This window comes from Taurulus bubalis (genome assembly GCF_910589615.1).
Source record: "Taurulus bubalis genome assembly, chromosome: 6".
Classification (NCBI taxonomy): Eukaryota; Metazoa; Chordata; class Actinopteri; order Perciformes; family Cottidae; genus Taurulus; species Taurulus bubalis.
Window position 1 is genome coordinate 21,852,685 of NC_136594.1, and position 23,983 is coordinate 21,876,667.

At 45.5% G+C, this 23,983-nt stretch overlaps 2 protein-coding genes across 2 annotated transcripts; one reads left to right on the forward strand and one right to left on the reverse strand.

Annotated features, from left to right (window-relative positions):
* Window positions 1–1,884: 1,884 nt before the first annotated feature.
* cUnh19orf67 (chromosome Un C19orf67 homolog) lies at window positions 1,885–4,315 on the forward strand (the record flags this gene model as incomplete). The annotated part of the gene is made up of 7 exons (XM_079219231.1): window positions 1,885–2,011; window positions 2,119–2,311; window positions 2,390–2,528; window positions 3,128–3,237; window positions 3,512–3,700; window positions 3,826–3,966; window positions 4,147–4,315. The coding sequence occupies 7 exons, from the start codon at window positions 1,885–1,887 to the stop codon at window positions 4,313–4,315; spliced, it is 1,068 nt and encodes a 355-aa protein (XP_079075357.1).
* A 3,213-nt stretch (window positions 4,316–7,528) lies between these two features.
* On the reverse strand, window positions 7,529–21,357 carry prr36a (proline rich 36a; the record flags this gene model as incomplete). The annotated part of the gene is made up of 5 exons (XM_079219232.1): window positions 7,529–8,637; window positions 10,600–13,221; window positions 13,405–13,583; window positions 20,591–20,684; window positions 20,832–21,357. The coding sequence occupies 5 exons, from the start codon at window positions 21,355–21,357 to the stop codon at window positions 7,529–7,531; spliced, it is 4,530 nt and encodes a 1,509-aa protein (XP_079075358.1).
* Window positions 21,358–23,983: the final 2,626 nt, after the last annotated feature.

The following is a 23,983-nucleotide window of genomic DNA, read 5'->3' on the forward strand; positions in this document are numbered from 1 at the left end:
CGCGAGCCATCGTTGTCGACTGTAACTTCTTGATGAACCCAACTGTTGAATATGTACGGCGTGTTGTGAATTCTGACACTCAATGACAACAACACAGTGGTGGTAGAAGTACTCATATCTTTCACTTGCATTGAACTTATTATGCAGATGTTGGAATAATAAAGCCTATATATAGTATATTACTGGATCCCAGTCGTGTGTTGAGTCTTCACTCTTGTGACATAATCCAAAAATGTCAGACCATGTAGAATGAACATGTAATACAGACTTTTTAACCGATGTGATCCTAAAAAAAACTGAAATTGGGTGTTGAATCTGAGTCCAGGTTTCGAGTCTAAAGTCTAACATAGCCTGTGTTTTCGTCAATAACAATGCTCCAAAACCCAACTGAAGTTGATCACATTCTCAACTTTTATTACATTTTTTATTTTGCTTTTTGACTGTTTTAATGTTTTAACTGTTTTTAAATCTTGTTTTCTCTGCATTATGTTTTGATGCTTTTAATGGTTTTGTGAAGCACTTTGAATCGTTTGTTGTTGACATGTGCTATACAAATAAATGTGCCTTGCCTCATTCAACAGAAATGTTAATAATATATTAATACAAAGCCTGTGTGTGTGTGTGTGTGTGTGTGTGTGTGAGAGAGAGAGAGAGAGAGAGAGAGAGAAATAGAAAAGCCGCAGTGTGAGAGAAAAGCTCAAAATAAGACTAGGTTAGGTGATGTGTTGGTGGCGTGAGTGGATGTCTTTTGTAGATTTGACATGTTGAACTGGACTGCATTTGCATCATTGATTTGTTTAAATGAAAATTAGCCGGCAGAAAGATCTCAAGGACGTAGGAACAGAGAGTGACCTTAAATGCTGCAGGATACTCACTAGATATCCTGACATATACACAACATGATAATCTGGCACTGAGTACGGTTCCATATCCTGTGAGTGAGAAGCAAGGACATTGACATTTTGGAAATATTACAAATTCATCCACACACATCAATTCAATTTGTGGGTGTTGAGAAGGTATTATTGATTCATGACTGTGCCCATGCATAACTTCTGTCTTGTCCTTTATTTTTTATTGGTCATAAAAATAATCTGATTCAACAGTCTTGATAACAACATGTGTAATAAAACATGTTTCATGTCAAAAAGTGAATTATGCAAATGTATGCATTGTTATAAGTGAGACAGATGTTCCATTTACAAATATAGAGATTTTAGAAGCAACTTTTTCTGAAGATTATTTTATATATATATATATTTATATATTATAATTATTATATATATATATATATTTTATATTTTTATAATTTAGATTAGCATTCATTATGATTAAAAAATGACAAAAAAATAAAACAAAGAGAATTTTGTTAAAAAAAAAAGTTGATATTTTGTTGTAATGTTAATGTAGACCAACAAAAGCAAACATTTAAAAAAGAAATGAAAAAAGCACCTTGTTTTATTATTTCTTGCCGAGACGCTTTGACCTTTCACATCCCGCAGGGCACGATTCTGATTGGAGGTTGTGGACAACGGTCAGACGCGGTGACAGGTAGCTTCACTGCTAGCTAGCTAGCTTAGCTATTCTGCTATCAAAACGTCATAGTTAACAGGCTGTGGCGTGATTACACATTTAACAATCTCGTGGAGTGTTTTTCAGCCAGAACCCCAGTTAGCTGACTGACTTATTCGTCGTCTCCGGTCGTTACTTTTCTAAATCTCGGGTGAATCGCTAGCATCGCGACAGTTAGCTCGCTCGCCTTCTTTACTTTGAGAGAGGATAACAGTTAACGGCTCATTCCGCGTCGGTTCATCTGAAACACAGAGTTAATTCAGCGCTTTATTTCTCAACAGGTTTCCTAAAAAACACAATACAGCAGAAAGCATGACGGATCTTGAAGTTCAGTTTACGGTCCAGCTCGCCTCTGGCTCTCCGTCAGGACAACGTGGGTTCGGGGTCCTGCAGGAGGAGGCGGACCGCGTGGAGGGTCTTCAGAACACCGGACACGGAGGTCCAATACACGGTCATGCACTACCGCTTTACATTCACATGGTGTTTATTTTAGTGGACGAGAGAGGAGTACACGAGGCTGACGACGGTCATTCGTTTGCGTTTCAGAGTCGGAGGAGCCGCTGCCGTTCTTGGCTGTCGTTGCTCCGGCGCCACCTTGCGGTGATCGCGCGGCCTGCAGCGGGGCCTCCTGCAGCTGTCTGGGGCTCAGATGGATGGAGAGGAGCCTCCGGTCTATGGAGCTGCAGCTCCAGTTCCTCAGGAGCAAAGCAGATGACTTGCACGACTGGCTCGTCAACGGGTAGGGTACTGGCTGCTCACGATGCACTGATGTTACACGTATTTCTATTTCATGATTCCTTTCGTGTTTGTGTTGCAGACAGGGTCACCTAGATAGAGAGGCTCTTGCTGCTGCAGTGCCGAGCTTCCTGTACACCTGTCAGCCTTACTTTAACCACCTGGAATCCTCAAGCGCCTTGTCCCAGCACAACGTTCTGCCCTTTGACGTCTACACAAGGGTTGGTTCACCCTATACTTATTTACAGACATATGTAGCATGAGTGTTGCACAAGTTTACTGAAATAAATACATTCCCGGGCTGTGGTTTTAGTTTTTTTTTCATTTCTAAAAAGTAATTTTGCCCAAATTTAATGTAAATCTAACTGGAAAGTTTAAAAACCATTTCCATCCCATGTAAAAGGCCATCCTCAAGCCCTTTATAACACTCTTTAAAATCAGGTGTTCCTGAAGTATCTGCGTATTATTCTGGATGATTGTGTGCGTGTATTTTATGAGCCAGATTTTCTAGATTTGTTGTTTGTTTTGATGAAGTTCCTAAAAGTTTAACTACCGACTGATTATTTGAACACATTTCTGCGCGGTTTTCTGCCGAGCTTCATTTAAATGTTTGCATGCCTTTCGCTTTGACTAGAGCACAACGGACTCACGCCCACTCGCAAAAAGGTATTTGAGCGGCATCCTGGGTTTTGATAAATGAGGCTTTTGGATTATCGCGTTACTAAATGAATAAATACATTTTGTTTCAATGAAAACATAGTTTAACAGCTACAAGTTGAGTGTAATTCTCCTGTGTGTGTGTGTGTGTGTGTGTGTGCAGCGTGTGCAGCTGTTGGACTTCTCTCAGCAGCTGTGTGACAGGTTGGAGCAACTGGTGTTGACCTACGCCAGCTATAATCTCCTCTGTCTGGACGAGACCATGCCTAACAGGTACACTTGGACACACACAGCTACTAACACTTGTTTACTCATGTGATAGTAGCACAAAAACATGACAAACAAACAAAAAGTCTTCATGTGGTAGTTCAGACGTGCATTTGCAGTCAGGGGAAACCCAATATTCCCATATTTAAATGGTTAATTATTCACGCAGCATTTGGCTCATTTAAAAAGCATACATTTTTCCTAATTTGTCAAAAATATTTCTTTCATTTTCAGTCACAACAGGTCTAACTCTTCCCCCAATCTCCCGTTTGCACTGCAGTGTGTCTCACTTCTGCGTGGGTCAGAGTCGGCTCGGCCCCCTGAGGGTGACCGCGTTCCGCTACTGTAAGCCCACGGCGTACCTGGCCCGGACCGACACCGGCCTCTACAAACGCATGCGCTGGAACGTGGAGAGACTCCAAGACGAGCGGCAGACTGATGACGAGAGTGAGGAGGGGGACACAGAGTAGTGAGTCTGGAAGATACCTCCACCCTCTTTTTTTTTTTTTTTGTTCCGGTCAACTTCTTGCCCTTTCTACAACTTTGACGGCCGATATAGATCTCACATCTTGAATCTCTCGTCGTCCCATTCAGTTACTTCCTGTGCTACGAGGACATCCCCAACGCACACGCAGACGAGGATAGCCAAGGCGTCTCTCATGGCAGCGTGGTGAGGATGTGGTCCATCGGTCAGTGGGTGCAGGTGACCCCCGTCACAGAGGATATCTATGACTGGTGAACAGATTTACATTACTTATAAGTGGTTGCTCTGTAGCCGTTTTCACGTCAAGAGTTTTTAACGCTCAGTTCTCTCTGGGGGAGCGAAAAGATAGCGGATAGATGTGGCCAAAAGCAAGACATTCCTCACATTAAAGTCACATCTCATGTATTTTCTTTGTTTTGTTTTTTTGTCAGGATCATGTGCGAGGTTCCTCAGGCCAACTATCACAGGCTGTTGTACCTGGGAAGTGTCGAGCCGTCGAGCTGCTGCGCTACAGACTACCTGCAGCAGCTGCTGTTGTCACACAGGAGTGATGGCGGCGATGGCACGTCTGCCGTCTCTGCGCCGATCCCGACGGTTTGACACACGAAAATGAGACTGGACCCGTTTAGATCGCGATCCTCAAAGCTGGTCAGGACGCAGAATTGCGTCACCGAGTTCACGAGAGATTCTAAGCTCGAACATCTGGACGTCGGAGCAGAAACACCCGAGCTGAAGTCACAGGACTGTAAATGTGAGGATTTCTGCCAGATGCATTCAGGGCCTGTTAATTTTTCCACATTTAAAATCTGTTCTTTATGATGCACTATGACCAGTGTTGGTTTCCAAAGCAAAGTTTTATAGTAGTCGTAGTTTTATGCCGTGCACTGTGATGAGTCCGTTTAACTCCTGATGTTTGCTGCACACTATTTGGTCACTTTAATTTGTTCATTGTGTTAACGTGGAGAAGATATTATCAGAGATTGTATATATTGTGTTACGTTTTTTACAACAGTTCCAGCATATTTATGTCTATTGTTGTGTTGTAAAGAAGTCCAGAAACGTTATTTAAAAAAACATTTTATTTACATGAAACATCGCATTGAAATAAGTACACACAATCACAGACGTCCGTCTACCAGAGAGTCGAAATAAACACAAATCTTTACATTTTAGAAACAAGCTGCCATGATTTGGGCTCCTCCAGTGAGAGTTGCCCAGTTACTTCAAGCGGCACTCAAAGGCCTCACTTAGTTTTCAATAAATTAATATTTAAAATGTGAGATTTATTATCTTTGAGCAAAGGTAACATGAAGTTTGTTCACACAGTTCAGTCTACTGTGTTCAGTTTGACCTTGTAATCATTGAGCTCATCAGTTCATAAAGTTAATTTACTTAACAAAAGGATCAAAGCTACCGTTTACAACCATCCTTCATTCAATAAAAATCTATATATGACTCTTAAAAGGGCTGCTATACTTCTAAATCTCTAAAGTACAAAAGTAAAGTGGAGTTTCCTTTCATTACAGTGAACAGTCTTTTGAAACAATGTACACAAATGCTTACAAAAACGTCACACGTTCATGTTTAAGAAAGCACATTTAAAAAGTCCAGCTTTGTAAAAAAAATAAATGCAGTGAGCGTAATGCGTCTGACAGACATACATGAGCGTAAACCCCCGTCTGCTTCTCAGCTGCTGCACATGGGGCTTCGATAAGAGAGCGCACCGATTAGTGGGCGATGTTGCGGGAATCAAGAGTGAGGAAGGAGTCGAGGTTAAAGCACCGGATGCAGATTCATACTGCTTTCAATTCAAACCTGTCCTCTTTAAAACAGTGAGGTCACAGCGAGGCTCGGCGACTGACAAAACACACAGTACCAGACAGCAGCCCGACTTACAGCACAGACATGACCGTTTACAACACGCACGTCCGTACCACAGCTTCAACAATACAGTTAATACCCAGAAAGGCTCGGTATTGAACCCAACCTCATGTCTTACAATAAAAGGGAATCTTGACCTTCGCAGCCGTTAAACCCCAGAGTTCGTCTTGGAATGTAAAGTCTGTGAAGCCTACCGCACAAGTAAAGAAGGCCTTGTCTGATAATCGCCTTTCATCCGTCTGTAATCCCCAACAGATCATCTAAAATGTGAGCGTGATAATCAATGGGGGACTGCACACATGGCTCCAGAGCAGTAGCCATAAAAAGGCCTTCAGCAGGATTTAGTCGACACACGTTTTTAAAAGCTCATTAGTGCTCGACTCCAGTGTGTCAAAGGGAAACGCTTCCACGTCGTACCTTTGGTAAAGAACTGTACGGTTCAGATCGTGTGGGGGAAATGAGGATCCTCCTCATCTCTGGAACAGTTCCGTGTCCTCAGTTTGCAAATATGTTAAAGCCAAGCCTCCAATAAACATTTCAATTTGTACAAATTCACAAGACTGATTGGGATTAAGAGCAATCTCAGAATCTTTCATCGCTTTTCAGTAGCACGACATATCCAGTGCATTCTCATTTTAAAATAAGGTGATAAGGAGTAAATTAACCGCTTCAATTAAAAAGAGTTACAGGTGAGGAACAAAGTAAAAACAACCTAATCTATCAGTCAGTTTACCGTTGATTGATAAGGGCCATTTGGCAACGTGTGTGGCCACCCATGCACAGATTAGGTGTATTGAAAAGTGTCCCATTCCAAACTCATTAGTCAGTAGCAGTGGTGCATCACGGGATGCAGTCAGTGGTCACATGGTTTTAGGTGAGTTTTAGAGGATTGAAATGTAATATTTTAGTCAGTGTAGAGTTTCAGCTTGGTGTCACGTTTGTGTTGGTCTACTTGTGTTTCTGTGGCAGAGCTAATATTTCACCAATATATTCACCGACAGCATCAGAGACTTTCTTGCCCTGAGTGCAGACTCACAGGCAGAGTTGTAGATGCTGGACTGACTTGACTGCAACCGTGTTCCAATCTTCGGCTTTCCATGTCCGAAATCAAACCCATCTACTCTGTTGGCTGTGGCAGCTAGCCTGAGAGTCTTGATTCAGGGCAAGAAATGTCGTTTACCTTCTTTTTTTGCATCAATAAAACAGCATGCAAGCTTGGCCAAACAGCCAACAATTGAACCGCAGCACCCATGTTGCATGTGCTGCTTTTTTAACAGTAGTTGTAAATCCCTGCCTCTCAAGTGAATCTATGGCAGTTGTTAGCCGACATTTTTACCCTTTAAAGTAAAGCCCTGTTTGTCACATTTGTATCGGTCTGCAGGTTGCTACATTTGAATAATCAACTATATTTCAGTAGTTTAAAATAATTCAGCAGTTTAAAAGAAGAAAGTTGTTGCTCCGGAACCACTGATCTACAACACTAGTTTATGGTCTAGCTCCAGGGCTGGGAAGAATATAAATATAATGTATTGTCCATCTTGTTGATACCATCATGGATTTTACTCACTTTCTCTCAGGCTCTAAAATACTTGGGAATGAGTTTAAAACAACCCTTTACCATTCAGTACAATGTGATGGACATCAACAAAGTGATCCTCTTAAAGATCGAATTCCTTCTAATTATTGCAATTAATTGTTTCCCTCCCAAATTGCCCAGCCCTTCAAGCTCTGTGCAGCTGAAGTAAATAAGTGTATTTGAGTACAGTGAATGCAGGTCGCTCTGTATACGTGAACGCGTCACCTTATTTGTCATGTGCCTCTTCTAGTGGTTGTGTACAAAGACAGCACTCGTGTCACTTCCCTGTATGAGTGTTGCTAATGTTTCACAGTACTGCAGACGTAGCGCTTCAAGTGTTCAACACTCGCATCCCTTCAGTGGTGAGTCTCCAGCTCCACCACGGTCCACTCTCCCTGCGGGGCACTCCCGGTGGCCTCTGGGGAGAAACTGCTGACGGAGGTGACAGTGGCAGAGGGAGGCGTGAGTGGCGGCAGCAGGCTGGGCCACAGGCTGCTCTCCAGGGAGCTCAGCTTGCCGCCGGCTCCGCCCGGCAGCAGCAGCAGCGACGAGCAGCCGTCCCGGTTCAGCAGCAGGGTTTGATTGATCAGCTGCTGGACTATGTCCACTTTCTCCCCCCAGTCCAGGTCCAGGGGCGGAGGTCGCTCTGGAGACTCCGGAAGGCCAGGGGAGGAGCTGTCTCCATCCTGGGAGGGGTTGCTGGATGTCTGGGGCGAGTCTGGGAGAGGAGGGCCCTCGGACGGCGACGAGTCCCGATGTTTGTATTTATCCAACCCGTCACCGGTCTCTCCATTGGACATCTCTTTACTTGTCTCCTTCTTCCCTTTGGTGGGGTTGAGCTCCTTTATTCCCTCTTCTGCCTCCTCTTCGTCACTCGTCTCCAGGGCTTCGTAGATGGTGCAGAGGCCAGAGGAGGGGGACAGCGGTACCGTCTGCCCTTTATTAGACTGCTGCAGCTCTTGTTGCCACTGCATGATTTGCTGCCGTTCCTTCAGTTCCTGTTGTTGCTGCTGCAGCTGCAGCTCAAGGTCTCTCCTCTGCTTACGCTCCTCCTCTTTCCTCAATCTTTCCTCCTCTTCCTTCTTCTTCGTCGCGTCCGCCTGCTCTCGTATCTTCCTTTCCAGCGCCTCCTCATTCCTCTTTATCTCCTCCTCGGCTTCCTGCTTCTTCCTTCTCTGTTCCTCCTCCTCCCTCGTCTTCCTCTCCTGCTCGGCCTCCTCTAGCGGCCTGCTCTGCTGATCCCTGCGTTGCTGCATCTCCAGCAGCTGCCTCTGGTGTTGCTCCAGCCGGCGGAGCTGGGGGCTCAGCGCCTGCTGGCCGAGGCTCCTGGGCGGGAGGTCGGCACAGGTCAGCCTGGGCGGGGTGACGACGGCGGCGACGGCTGCGGTGGCGAGGGGCTTCAGGATGTCGCAGTAGGTTCTGGGGTAAGCCGAGTGATCGCGGCGGTGCGGTAGCGCAGTGAGGCCTGTGTGTGAGAGGAAGCGAGGAAGGAAGATTACAGTAGCGTGAGGTTATAAAACAGATCACAGGCAGCAGTGACAGTGACAGCAGTGCAGTGAGTACAAGCAGGAGGGTGTAGAGGGGAAAAAGGGGAGGTCATACTCGCTGAAGGAATAGGGGAAGCATTGTGAAGCCCAGCCCAAAAGGTCTGCCAGTAGCCTACAACACCAAACTGATTTGTACTTTGAACAAGTGACAGTGGGACATTGTTTGAACGTTGTGCAGCAGTGACAGATACAGCCGTTATAAATATTCAGAGGGGTGGAGGCACAGTGTTTGTGTAATTATGGTGAACACACCAGAAAATAGTGACCTTAGGTCTGGTGACTGGGGGTGGAGGCTGGGGCAAGAAATTTGTGCAGAGAGCGTGTCGTGATTTGTTTTCTCCTTTTTACATGTCATCTTTAAAAACACCCAAAAAAGAAAGATTTGTGTGCAAAAACAGCAGCCAACTTCCTGTATATGCAATCACTATCAATTATGATGAGACAAACAACCAAAAAAAAAGCGCATTGCGAGCCTAAACCCTCGCCACCCGTGAATGGAGTTTATAGTTAGTCAACCAGTGAGTCATGCAAAAGCTCTCCATGCATTTATAGACATCCAGCATCACAAGAAAAAAACCCCTGAGAGAATAGCTTGGCTTTAGAAGGAATCCCGTTAAAGAACTAAAAGGTACATCAAGTCCTATAGCCAAGCTATTGGCTGCCCCTGAACAGACCAATCCAAACTAATGTAATGAAAGTCAAGGTGTGTGCAACAGTGACATGCATAAGCATAAGTTAACATTACTACAGTGCAGCAAGAATGCTAAAAAAAAAACTGCAACACACCCAGAGTGGAATTAAAGTAGCAGCAGGGTTGACTTCTTAATCTTGAGGGTGGACGACGAGATGACAAACTTCCTTATGCTGCTTGAGGCTGAATTTCATCCATGGATGAGAAGGTCTGGTGGCGTTGATGGTCGACTCACGGCAGGGCCTTTTCCAATTAATGCATTTTTCCAGTCCTTGAGGTAGGCTGTGAGTTCCACTGACCACAATACATGTAAGAATGTGTCTGCATGAGTGTATGGCAGGAGTGAAGCAGTGATTGGCTGAGTTTATGGGCCAAGTGGAAGTGTGTAAGACCTTGAAACAAATGCCAGTGGTGTTGACCATAATTATGCCACTCCCAGAAGCCCACTTCAATAAAACTGTACGGTGAGAGTACGTCATGGTAGAAATCTAATCTTTATTTAAAGTTTTAAAAGGTTCATTACTCCAAAAGATGGATAAACATAAGAAAATAAAAAAGCTGGAGGAGTACAAGTTAAAGTGCAAGAAGGGATGAGTGATTGGGGATAAGGAAGATTGCCTGTATCGTAAAGTAGGGGAGCGAAATCAAACAAGAATATACAATCAAAACACATCGGCAGTTATCAGTTTTGTTGGGTAAAAAAACAAAAACAGCACAAGGATAAATACACATGAAAAACATGTTAAACAGTTAATTCCGCCTTTTTGTTATGCTTAATTTTCTTGTTTTCCCTCTTTAGGTAAGAGCTGTAAACAGACAAAGTCAAATCCATGCCAGTTTAGGACAACCACATGATTCTGTGTTAAGTCAAACAGACACCAAAACCCAGGCACGCTCACACATTAGGAGTAAATAGTAGTAGCTATTGCACATACAGGAATTTAAGCCATAAACTCATGGACATGTTATAGAGGGAAGTGCAACTGCTGTCCTCTTTATGTCTTCCCTTTCTTTGCTCTCTGTATTTTATTTTTTTAATACTTTGATTACGTCCACCCCCAGAGATTTTGGGACAAACACTGACAACAAGAGCGACAACCGTGAGATATTGTGGGGAGGCTGGAGCGGGGCCGGTGGGAGTTAAGGGGCATTGCTTGGGCTGTTAGGGAGATGATTAACTATACATTACCTGCAAAAGAGTCAGTCTTTTCACAGATAGCAGAATAGTAGGGAGGCTGGATGTCATCGGGGTTCTCCTCTGGTTGCTGCAAAGTGCTTACAGTTGACGAAGGGTCCAGAGCTTCCTCGGGCCCCGCCGCTTCCTCCCCGACGCGCTCAGCAGACTCCGCCTCCTGCTTCCCACAGTCAATGTACTGCTGCTCCACGGGGCACGGCTGGGTGTGAGGCTGCGGGATCAGACCGGGCTCCTTGGCCTCCTCAGGCAGCTCCTCCAGGGAGAAGATGCCCGGGCTCTTGATGCAGCTCTCCCCTGTGGAGTGGGCATTGGAGTTTGAGGCCGTGGTCATGGTGTCAAAGCCGTAAGACGCAAGCGATGTCGCCGAAGGCGGGGTGGCGTCGTAGTCGCCGGCGCCGCCCTCCGACGTGGTGGCCTCCTCTACCTCATCCACAATGGACAGGAGGCGCTGGGCTGGAGGCTGGCAGTCAAAGGTTAGGTGTCTGACCACCGGACCCTCTAAGGAGTCGTCCAACAGAGCCTCTCCCTCTGTGTCGCTGGCCTCGTCTTCTGTTACCGAGGTCGAGGATTGGTTGGAGGTGGGGGCGGTTGCAGGGCCTCCCAGGACTTCGTCAGCGGGCAGTGTCTCGGCCTCAGCTTCTTCCTCCGCTTCCTGGTTCAAGTCAGGCTGTGAGAAGAGAGGAGAGGTTCGCGCATCTTGAGGCGGAAGCTTCCCGTCTCGATTGTAGTCACAGAGTTCCTCGGGTGTGCTGGTCAGGGACATTCCTGGGGCAGAGAGAAGAGCTGGGGCCATGGTCTGCATCAGGGCGGGGCAAGACTGATCCATGTACATCTGGGCCTCTACATTTTGTGGCTCCTCTTTGACAGAGGAACAATGGGGAACTTCTCGGTTTTCGGGAACAAAAGGAGCGGAGCCGAGTTCTAGCCAAGCTTGGGTCTGAGTTGGGGTCTTCGAGTCTGCTTGCCAGGGGTCCGCCAACGGGCTTGCTGCAGCCGCTCCTGCCACCTGTGCGTGCTCAAGGCCCTGCTGCGGCTGAAGAGCTCCTCCCCAGGGATCAGCAAACTGGTTTGGTTGGTCCCACTGAGCAGCCAGGGCGGAGGGCAGCAGAGGGGGGGGCGGGGGCTCTACCACTTTGTTCAAGTTGTCCAGCCTTTCATCCTCAGCAAAGTCATCCTCATCTGCATTCCCATAGCTTTCCAGCCCGCTCTCCGTCACCCCCTCACTAGCCATCTCCACATCTTCATCCTCCTCCTCATCATCATCTTCTTCTTCCTCCTCCTCATCATCATCTTCTTCTTCCTCATCATCATCCTCCTCCACTACATCATTGTCATGCCTGGGTCTCTGAGGTTCGTCTGCCCGCTCTGACCCCACATCCATGTCACACACCCGATCGTCGTCGTCGTCTTCTTCGTCGTCAAAGTCATTTGTCGGTATGTCAGGAACCTTCTCAAAGTCAGGTGAACCTGCTGAGGCTCCCTCCATGTCGATGGCTCCTTTGAGACTGCCGTCTCCCAGGTCATCCATGCTCTCCGTTCCCTCCAGGACGCCAGGGGCGCTCAGTTCAGACGCACCCTGCTGGCTGCCGCTTACCTCCTCGGAGTCCAGCTCGGAGAGCAAAGCGCCACTCGCCCTCCAAGCGGCCCCTCCTACTGGTCCGGCGGACCCGGGACGAGACTCTTCCGTGGGCTGTGTGGTTCCACTCATTTCAGACACAGAAACCAGCTGGCTTCCTTCCCTCTCCTCTTCATCTTCCTCCTCATTAAGATTGGTGAGGGGAACTATCAGAGGGATGGCATTCACTGCTGCCGGGAGGGCCCTAGATGGGGAGGAGGTTTGGTTTGTTAACAGGTAAACGGCCTCCTCGGAGAGATCTGGAGAACGGGCCACTGGCGGTAATGCAGGCTCAGCTGGGGCAGGGGTCTGCTCCTGTGTTGTTGGTGAGGGAGCATTTTGCTGCTCCTGGGGTGGAACCGTTTGTGGTAAGGCTGTCCTGACAGGGCTTTGAGGAGGAGAGGACGCAGCTGAATGTCTTTGAGCGGTCTCTTCAGGTACCACCTCTGGCGTAGTATCCTGGGCCAAGACCTGTAGACTGTCATCCTCTGGTGCGGGATGATCATCAGCGAGGGATGATCCTTGTGGGAGAGACTCTGTCGCCTCTGCTTGTGTTGCTGCTAGCACAGTCGCTGCAGCAGCTGTAGCACCTGCAGCTCTCTGTGCTTCTACAGCAGATTTGGTTGTAATTGAAAACCCTGTCTTCTTCGCAGCATTGAAAGGTGGAACAGCCAGACTGGGTTTGGGTACACGTTGAGAGATCTTGCCAGTTGCAGGTCTATTGATTGGAGAAGCAGGTGGGGTTCGACCAAGGGGCTGCTTGTTGTGGACGTGGGACCAAACAGTCCCTACAGTTTTCTTTGAGAGAGGAGAGTTTGCAGGTTGCAAAGTTTTGGACGGTGGCATTTTGGAGTCTGCTGCCTTCCCGGTCGTGGGCCATTTGGAGGCGGTATTGTGCTTCACGGTGGCTGTGGGTTTATATGGTTCGGGTTTTTTGGAAGCAGCCGATGTTGTAGCTGCGGTAGGTTTCTTCGCCACTGCAGAAGGTGGTCGACTGACATCTGGTGCAAACAGAAAAACAAGAAATGTCAGTTCACCCAATCTAATCAACATTTTTATTTAATTGCTGACAAATAAACCACTTTTTGCTACTTTATTGTGGACATTTTAGAAAATGCATGTTATCCAAATGAAAGTGCTCTCAGAAGACAGTCTCCCGGTCAGGGAGCGGCGTAACGCCCTACCTTTCTTTGCAGCAACAGGTTTAGGAGGCAGTGCCGCTGTGGTCCTGCCTGTAGAGGGTGCTGTGGTGACTCTAGAGGCAGCCGTTTTGGCCGTTGCAGTGGTGAAGGGCTTGAATGCGGATGTGGTTGGCCTGGATGTGGTGAATGCAGGTCGAGATGTCGAGGGACCTGCAGCAGGCCTGGAGGAAGACGAAACAGAAAGTTGTCTAGTTGGCACACAAACGCTTAGAGGAAAAAAAAGCCCATTCGCTTCGTTGGCAAAGATCCAAACATGAAATCTGATGCTCTCCCTCAACAAGCATGAATAAATTACCTCTGCTAATGTAAACCACTAAAGCAATTTCAACAAAAGGAACCCATTAAACACCGAACCATCAATCCATTGTCACACTCTAATGCCTCCTTCATTCTCCAATCACTTCCAAGAGGCGAGGACACGGCGTAATGAGGAGGATGACAGGGGAAAAAATACAAAGATGGAAGGGGAATGGAAAAATTGAATTGGAGAAGAATGAACTGAGGCAAACAAACAGTGACGAGGGGTGTGGGGACGATGAGTTGTGGGAGCGGAGGGTACCGAATGGTGCATGAAAACAGTAACAAGAAAAAGGAATTAAGGTGGGCAAAGAAGAGGAAGGAAATACAGGACTGTGGAAGATTATGGTTATAAAAGAGGAAAGTGAGAGAACACACATCTGAAGGAGTTCTTGTGTTCGTTCTAATTCACTACTGCAGCTACAAGCCAGAACTTCTTTACCCACCGCCCCTCTTCTTCCATCAGGCTCCTCTCCTCGACAAGCTAAAAGGATTCTAAGTGTGCTTTGCGCTTAGCCCTGACACAATGTGGACTACAGCCTTCAACACCCACAGTAAACTTGATATTACGTTGGTTCACTTTGCAAATGTTATACATGTACATAAAATAAAAAACACCCAAAAAAGTGGAGAACTCTTAATCAGCAGATTCAAGAATTCTTTTATAAACAGAGACCTGAATCTGCCCCCGACTGAATCGGATGGTTCTGACAAATTTGAGACCCGAATCCCACTCAGTATTTTATTCTCAGATTTAAAAATTCAGACTGGTCGCCAGGCTAATTGAGACCTGGGCGATAATTCAATATGATCATTTAGCCTTTCAATAGAATTATACGGCGATGAAATCATATACAGATATCGCAATACATAATTTCCTCGTCTAAATTGCTAATTCTGCTCATGGAAATACCCCCAGTGTAGTTAAATCAAACTATTGTCTTAATCTGATTCTTCTGCATTTTTGTGCATGCACGCACGTAAACATAGTCCGTAAATAACTCGCATAAAAACGTTCATGCTCATTTGGCGCGAGAGTTCCTTTTTTGAAAAGTGTTGAATTAAAACTGGATTATATATTTATTTTTTTAAATAGGCGTTCCTCTTGCCGTTATTATATAGGAACTATCAAGTTACTGAATTACAAAATATCATACTTATCATGGTATGAAATGACCAATATCGGGATGGAAGATTTTGCCCAGTGAGCATTGGGTGTATGGCGTCTCTTTCTCTCTCCCCAATGGAAGTTGCCGACTCAATTCTGGTTGTTACTCAGTTGATTGGCTCAGTCGGAAAGAAACATTCTTAGAAAACCACATTGGAAAATATCCAACCATGAACCCCATGAACCCCTTACCATTAGGCAACAAAATGCCCTGGAGACAAAACTTGATACTTTTGGTTGTGGTGGTTCATCAGGTTCGGCTCGAGAAGCAGAACTGTGGGCAAAACCCAATCTCATGCCGGCAGTAGTGGTCAAGTAGGTTCGTAACTGTTAGGACATTAAACTCTGTAATTTCCTGATGAAGTATTTTGATCTCTGGACATATATCTTCTCATTTGCTTTACTAAAAGAAAATGCACATATTGGGATTGCTCCACTATTTGTCCAAATGAGAAACATGCAAAAGACCCTATGGACCAAACTAAAATGGGGTGTAAAGGGCAATGGAGGCCAACCTTTTTAATTAATAGCCAATTTATTTACAGTGTTACGCAACGTAGCAGATGTAATGTAGTTGCAGGGATCTTATGAGCAGAGCCCAGACTACTTGGTGATATTATTCAGTTCCGTTTTTCCAGAGCTTCACTGAGGGCCGTTTGATCACTGAAAGGGATTCGGCAGTGAGGTCTGTGCATAAGACTAAAAAGGTGCAGTGATAACAGCAGTAACCTACATACAAATCTGAATGTTGCTTAGTGCTCTGCACTCAATCACTGGAAAAACATTTTTTGGGCTCATTTACAAAGCAAGTTATTTAAAATGTGTTCAAGATTCCACAGGAATAATAGAAAATAAAAAATAATTTCCTTGGATGGAGAGACACAAAACGTGTCGGTTTTTGGAAATGAAAAAGTGATTTTGTAGAAAACCCTACAGGAGTAAAAGCTCCGAATCGTGTGGTGAAGACCCTGAATACATTTCATTTGGATTCATACTGGCAGGCAGTGATGGATGAGGCTAAAGATGAATATTTATTTGAGTCATTACAGAGGTGTGGTGTATTAAAAAAATATTTTCTCTACTTCTTTTGTATTTGTCCAAGGATCAGAAGTGGGCCTACAATTACAAAAAGTTGAGAACCCTTGCTGAATTGGGCTCGTTGAAATCTCCAAACAATACATTTGTCTTGTCAGGCTCCAAGAATTTGACGTAGTCTGGCTGAATTGGCTACCCTACAAACAAAGACAGGCTGTTAAATGAGCGAGACGTTAGCCGCGGGCAGTTCAAGCCATCATTTCTGCACTTGAACCCTGGCGTGCAAACACAACACAAAACCTCAGCACTGTGCATCATTAGTATGACATCTGTTTCTATTAAAAACTGAAATCACTTTCACAGCAACAGCTCCATAATCAAATTGAAATGCCATAAGGAACTGTGTGGCCCCGCCACAAATTACAACGATGCCCGATTACGTCGTCTTACGGTCTGCCGACATGGCAGATGATGTAAACAAACTGACTTTGATGGCTTCTAGTGGAGCTGCATGCCCGCACACAGACGCACCTCCCACATGACAATAACCATTACAATGACTATTTGTTTCCCTAGGAGCAGACAACGACTGCACAGACATGGACTCGTAGGGATACTCTAACAAGTTGCCATCAGACAGGAGATATGAGTTGTAATGTGAAATGGAAGCATGTCAGACAATGCGATGAAATCGGCCCCAAGAGAATGTTGGGTAATGAGGAAGCGCAGAAGAAAAACAAACAAGGAGATACAAACTGTAAGACGTGAGTAAAAGGGGCACAGGTCTGAACTTGAGCAGATAAACAGAAAAGGGCGCATTAATTGAGGGCATTTTCATATCTACTCCTGCATGCAAACAAAATATGAATAGACAGTAGCACTCCATTATGTCCACATTGATTCCTGATGCAATTGAGCGAATTACTTTCCCTCTGCGAAGAGCGAGTGAGACTGACAGATGAAATGAAGATAAAGAGTTAAGGGATGGGAATAAAGAGGGTGACGGAGGTCATAGATACAACATAACCCAAACCCTCCATTGTTTTATGATTAGTAATAACTCATGAAAGGGTTTAAACCATAGGGGCAGCACAGAGAGGAGATGACCCACTGAAGCCTGTGTACTTGTCACACACTGCCTGTGGGCAGTGGTTGGTGGTTCTGTTGTTGGTGTATTAGTATGGATTACATTTCCTGCCAGCAGAGGGTTGAAATCCATATAAATAACAGCCCAAAGGGAGGATGAGAGGCACTACACACAAGGACCTCTTAAGGTCAGCAAAGGGACAAGCCACTGATGCACTTTATGGACTGTCTTTGTTTCGCAGACAATATTCTCAAATGTTTAGGACAGATGCAAATACACGCCCGTGGTATTAACATGCTGAGCAGTTGCAACATCTGTTTGGCTGAAAATCAAAGTGCAAACATGATCCAGGAGGGTTTATTATAGCCACACCTACTCGATCCATGATGAGTCCCTCTTTGCTCTCGTTTCCCCTCAAAACACAGCTGGGAGGCTTGACTCTTGGCATACCCGCTCCTGTAGATTTAATTATTCTGCTTTAATCAAGCCAAATAGAAAGGAGAGGGCATGGCCAGGAATACACTTTATCCCAGCGGCAGTAAGCTCATCCTGCAAATAAAATGCAGTCAAAGTACATTTTTCTCTCCTCGCCGGTTTGACCTCCCCTCTCTCATCACTTCAAGGGCCCCCTTCCAAGACAACAAATGGAAATAGAGCACCTTAACAATACCTTGTTTGGCTTGAAGGCTGTCCAAAACCAGCTGCTTTACTCCTTCCCCGAGAAGAGCACACATTCCTAGGGTTTGTGTGGACCTGCAGTTATCTCCTTGACAATACAGAGTGCAGGCTCGGTGGAAAGTCGACATGAAGTATTGCAGCCAAACAATAGCATGGCAGACAGCGTTGGCTCTTATGAGGCCCAGGGCGCCCGCTGTCACTGGGATAGATACCATGGGCCTTTTCTGTTAGGTCAGTAATCCTGCTCCCTACCCATGAAGAAATGACAGCTTTAGATCCAATGGGACAAGTAAACAGGGAGATGACAGGAAGAGAAACGAGCAAAACGACAGGATAAAAGTCAGGCAAATTCTATGTTTTTGTGCCATTTTGACAAGTTCTCAAAAGCAGTCCATTTAGTTTTAGAATTAATGAATGAGGGACCACAAAGTACTACATCCACCAGCAATTCTGTCTTTTACCAATTGGGATCCCCTTACAAAATAAACCATTTTTAACAACATCATCACTATCCTTCTGGTGTTACATACCCACACTCTGAATTTAACAGTCCCTGCATGCAGCTAAATGATGAATGAGTTAGAAATATGGGGACATCTCGCTTGAAGTTGGATCATAAGGGCTTGAGGAAATCCTGGCCAAATGCCCGGCACTGTACATGCAGACATCAGAAGGAAGAAAGGGGGGGGATGAGGGGGAAGAGAGGGGAGAATGAAAGAGGGGGTTGGGGTGGACAAAGACTGATTGCTCAGTCAGTGCAAGGACACCATAACCCATCGTTGGAGGAGAGGAGAGCAAAGCAAGTGCCAGATTTGTACAACATTTGGCTTCTACTCCAGTCCTCATCAACCACTGAGACATCCTCCCAATGACCGTTTGGAATGGTGTGAGGGGGAGGGAAAGGAACGTTGGAGGCCAAATATATTGGGGAAAAAGGAGAACCTGAATGACTGTGCATAAACATGCATGCTCTTTTTAGTTACATACTTTAAGTAAGAAACATAAAGACGCTGAAACCGTGCTGCCACATTACAGAGTTTGGCCAACAATGACTGATGTCTCCGCAATAAGAGAAACAACAAGGTGGGTCAGGAATTACAAAGAAGTGGCTACAAAAGTAAAAGGAAGAATGTAAACAGCCACTGTGTTGCAGGGAATAATCTCATTAGGTAGTTGGCCAAACCCTTTAACACCATTTAATACTGTTGCACGTATTGCTACAGATTACTGGTGCCATCGTTCTCAGTGTCATGACTAATGCAAGTCACCGCTTGAGCTGAGAGACGGTTTGTTGTACTGTCCGACTGTGCCAGAGAGCCAGCGTGAACACAACTACTGCTGCTGCTACTACATGAAAGGATTCAACACGCCACCGACTGACATCACGTGCAGGTGGCACGAAATGCAACACGCTTCGTCCGTCAGAAGGTCAGACACCGGCTGCCGTTCTCCTCTCTGTGTCTCAAGCAGAGAGCCGAGTGCCTGATGTCACGTCCTGGGGAACGAGCCAGGAAACGGTTGCGGAGGGATGATGTGCCTCTGTAATCAGACTCCAACACTTGAAATGTCTCATCTGATTAATTCAGAGGACGAGGACTCCTCCATGTACACACCCTTCAACACACAGTATAAAACATGAATAGCAACCACTCCCTGCTTGAATCAATCATCAGCTCCGAGTGGGCGTGGCTTTAAGGGAAGTGAATAAAAGCTGTTTTTTAACGTTATCCAGCAGCACTGTAGCTCCGCCCCGGCACAGAGCGCCGTTTGCTTTTTAAAAATGTAATATTGAACACAAATGTGTTGCATGTCAAACTGTTTGCATTAGCCTGAGGACTGCTCCCCCAGTAAAATAGGAAATTGGGACTTCCACATCCACAAAAGAGGGAGAAGAGTTGAGTTTATAAACTAGTGCCGTGACACACATTTATTATTATTATTTATCATTATTTTACTTCCTTAAAGCACCGAATGAATCCAATGACTGTGCTGCTTGGGAAATCTGAATAATGCAGAATCCTTTATTTAATAAAAGATCATCAAGAGGGGAGACAAGTGGAGAGATAATCTGATCAGGCCACTCAGTACAGAACTCTACATCCTGTAGAAAGATGGCAGAGTGGTGGATTATAGATCCGGCAGAACACTTTATTTAAACAAATGCGATCGCATTAAGAAAGTTCAAAACTTTAAATCATATTATTTTACAAACATTTGAAGAAACCACCATCTGCTAATTAGGTTTGGCAACATATTATAAAAGCCTGTATTTCATCTGGATATCTTACATTTCTTTTGAGTAAAACAACAACAAAAAAAGCCTCTAAAACAAACGCTTCCGATTTGAAACTGAAAGTAAACGACGCGGCCAACTAGGAATTTCTGCAACAGTCAAAACAATTTGAGAGCCGTTTACTGCTACTAGCCAAACCACCAGCTTAGTATGAGAGGGATTATGATCCGAGGCAATAGCTCTGCCCTGGGGAGGTGGGGCTGGTTTCTGCCTGGGGGTCTGTCAGGAACAAAGCGGTAGTTCTTCAGTATCGCTGCCTCCGTTAAGGCCCCTCTGTCTCAGGTTATTTCTGCTAACATGACTCACACTCCTGAAGCGAAATCTGACTCAATAATGGCCCGAAGACCACAATGGACATCCTTCTCCACTGCTCTTTCAGACCATCAAGATAAACAATGTCACCCCTCGTCCAGTTGGTAAAGGGGATTAAAAAGTTCAGATCTCATGGGGGGGAGGAGGGAGAAAGCGTTAGTCAGTGAAACTAAAAAAGGAGTTCCCCCAACCCAACTTCATTCAAATGTATGTGTTCGAACACACTATGAAAACTACATCATTGGCTGTTTATTACTTTACCAGCCCTGCTGCCTGTGCTAGTGATACACATGCATACCTGGTGGTCTTTGAAGCACCGGCAACACCAGCTTTTGTTGTGGTAGAAGTGCTGGGTTTTGGGGCAGTGGACGCCGTCGCTCTGTTGGCAGTAGCTACAAAAATAAAAAAGGAGGAACAACATGAAAATGAGACTGCATTGAAGTCAAGCAAAAGAAGTGATGTTTAACCATGGGTTGTCAGCAGAGAAAAAGTTTTACAGCACCAATATACAAATATTATTCGTCTCAATTCAGACTTACCTGTGGTTTTGGGTCTCGCTACATTACAAGTCTCAGCTACTGGTCTCTTCTTAGGAATGCCATTCACTGCTGTTGGTTTGCTACTATTTGTTGCTGTGGCAGCAGCAACAGAGGTAGTCCTGGCTGGTCCAACAGGCTTCTTGTCAGGCACTCTAGAGTGGTTCTTGACCGTGGAGGAAACAGCTGCGCCACCCACCGGTCTTTTGGATATGGCCCCCGCTGCTGAGGCTTTTGCTGTAGTTGCCGTTTTCTTGACTGCAGCTGCAGCCGTTTGGTTGGAGGATTTTACGCCATTCGCCGAGCGGAGCGGTGCGGTTCCTGGCCGCGATCCGGAGGCCGCTGCAGATTTGGCTGCAGGCTGCGTTTTAGTTGAAAGAGCTTTCGGTTTGACTTTGGGCTCTGCAGCCCCGGGTGCTGTGTCATTCGCAGCTTCCTCGGGTTGCGATGGGGCTTGCTCTGTGATGTTGTCTTGGGACGAGGAGGGCTCTGCTACAGCTGCTGCTTCGGTGGGCTCATTGGTTTCCATGGTATCCCCATCCGGTTTCATTCCCTCCTCCTATAAAAAAGGTGCAGACGCCGACGTTGCTGCTTGCTTACAAGGTCCAGGGGCTCACACTCTGCTTGGTTGGCCAGTTCCTCTTCTCACTTTGATGTCCTGTAGAAGAACAACATATATTCATTACATGTTATCTTTTACTGCAGGCCTTCTCTTGAAGGCAAAATTTAACCATGCTGCACTACTCACTAAGTCATTTACATGTCACTGTCAGCCAAAGGAAATGCCATTTATGGCAAGGGGCCTCCAAGGAATTTGGGAGCGTTTCAAAAACAGGAAGTGAGCGATGCCAACAAATCTGTTTTATAAACCACGGTGACGAGTCCACCCATGTAACAGAACTACCATGGAAATAATGCATCATAATGTGTGCGGTACCAAAATAAACTTGGCAATCACTATTAAAATACCACAATAAAATAATCCTTGAATTGTTCCAATTCGACTTTTTAAATGGGGCTGAAATGAAAACTGATGACTTGTCGCTGTTCTCCAAAATGGCTTCAAGCATCTTGAAATTGAAAAGGCTGTGGATGGGAGTGCTGAAAGCCAAGAGAGGCTTCACAATCTCCTGACATGACACAGGAGGAGGAGGAAAACCAGGACCAAATGGCGCACTCGTCAGTCATTGTCTTCCTCTCTTTTCAGCAGATCCAGATGGTTGTTGTCTCAGCATTCTGAGAGTGCTTAACAGACATTTGTGTTCTGGGAGATTCCCCAATTGACAGCACTAGTGGAAAACTTGAAATGAATGTAGAGTAGAAGAAGCTATGGCGAGTTTGGAGGAAACGAAGGGGGGAGATGTTAATGAGTTTAGGACCTATGTACCTCTCTGCTCAGACAGTCAAGTTATCTCTGGCTCTGGGTGGACCGAGCTCTTCCCGGGTGGGATATGGGTTTACTTCCCCCTCAATCATCCCCTTCAGCCACTCACTCACCATTACACCGACCACAGCAGCTTCTCCCAACCCCCTCCCGATTACACTCCTCTTTTTGCCCTCCCCATTAGCCACTTGTTCCTCCCCTCCTCCCACTGCTTATATATCTGCTTCCAGTAAATTGCTACACATATGGTCTCGCCGGTAGAAGCTCTGTATGACCCAGGAAACAAGCTGTGAAAGAGGTGGATTGAATAAAAACAGACCGAGCGGGATAGCAAAAAAAAAAAAAGAGCAAAGACATACTAGAATATGACTAAGTAGTGCAACAAAACAAACACGGTTAGCTGAGAATAGCTTCTTCCTACTAGGCTAGAAAGGCATGAGTCATGATGCAAATGAACAAACCACAGCAGAAATTCAGAGCAGACTCTTCCCACTCAGTGCAAACTAATAAGGTCATGGCCATAGACGATTTATGATACAGCCATTAAGCCAGGCAAGTAAAAAAAAACATCTTGGAAAAAGGACACGTTCCAATGAGCAAAGTTTTCCACAGACATGAGATACTGAGTGCAGTTATACAGCCTCACAGCTTAGATTTGCCTTTAGGATGGATAATGCATCCGTGTTCATCTCCAACTCACCATTTCCAACAGAGCTTTTAGATTTAAGTCTTTTAAAGAAGCAGCAGCACTTATTGTTGTCCAAAGGTCGGGAAACATGTGCCTCCTCGCCAGTTACACATTAACAGAGGTAACACAATACTGTGGCCCCTTTCTCCCAGATCCAAAAATGTAGACGCTTTTGCACTCCTGCTCAGGAGGTAAAAAGGTCTGTGAAGTATCAAATGTACTCTGGGTGAGCAAAACAACAATGCTTTGTCAGTCAAAAGACAAATGCGTAAATGGAACATTTGTTGGCAATTTTGAAATAACTTGTTTGGTCAGTTTAGTGCTGATAACCACTGAACCCACTTTCCCAACTTCACCACAGAAAAACACCCTCGCAAACAGTGACCACTTATCGCTTGTATTAGATAGTTAAGTCCTACCCTTTGATTTAGTCATAGAAAAGTTACAACCTGGACTCCGTGCTCACCTTTAAAGCAGTTTTCCCTCCTGCTGCCATCTGTTGTCTTCGCTCTACTCTGGTCTCTGTGGTTACAAATCTCACAATGAAAGGCAGCCGAGTGGTGGAGAGTAACTTCAAAGTTTGGCTCGTCTCTTCTTTTGGAAGAGATCAAGACTTAAATGGAAGTCAATTAGGTAAATGTGCAGAGCCTTTTGGACAGTGTTGCGCAAATCAAATCCATTGTTTGGAATCCATTAGCAAATTGGGAACCTGGAGAAGGGGTTAGCGAGGTGGCTTCTCACCGGAACGGACACATTTTAATCTTGATCGGTCGGCATGTTTGCTTAACATCAGGTCAAACTTGCTCTTTGAGGTGGTGACTCTAGTCACTAAAAAGCCACCCCAGTTCATTCAAAACAGGAAGAAGCTGGTCCAAAAGAAGACGGAAAGAGCAGGGAGACGGGGTATTTGACTGGCACGGTGACGTGCATGGCACAGCTTTGCCAGTCCATCTACTAATGCCAGAGGCTTAGCAGATAGCAGAATGAAATCACATTCCTCATGGGGTGACCGCCTTCTGTGCAAGTAACGGCATCTCTAACCAGCTGACACTGACGCAGCCGGGATGTGAATGGATCATTAAA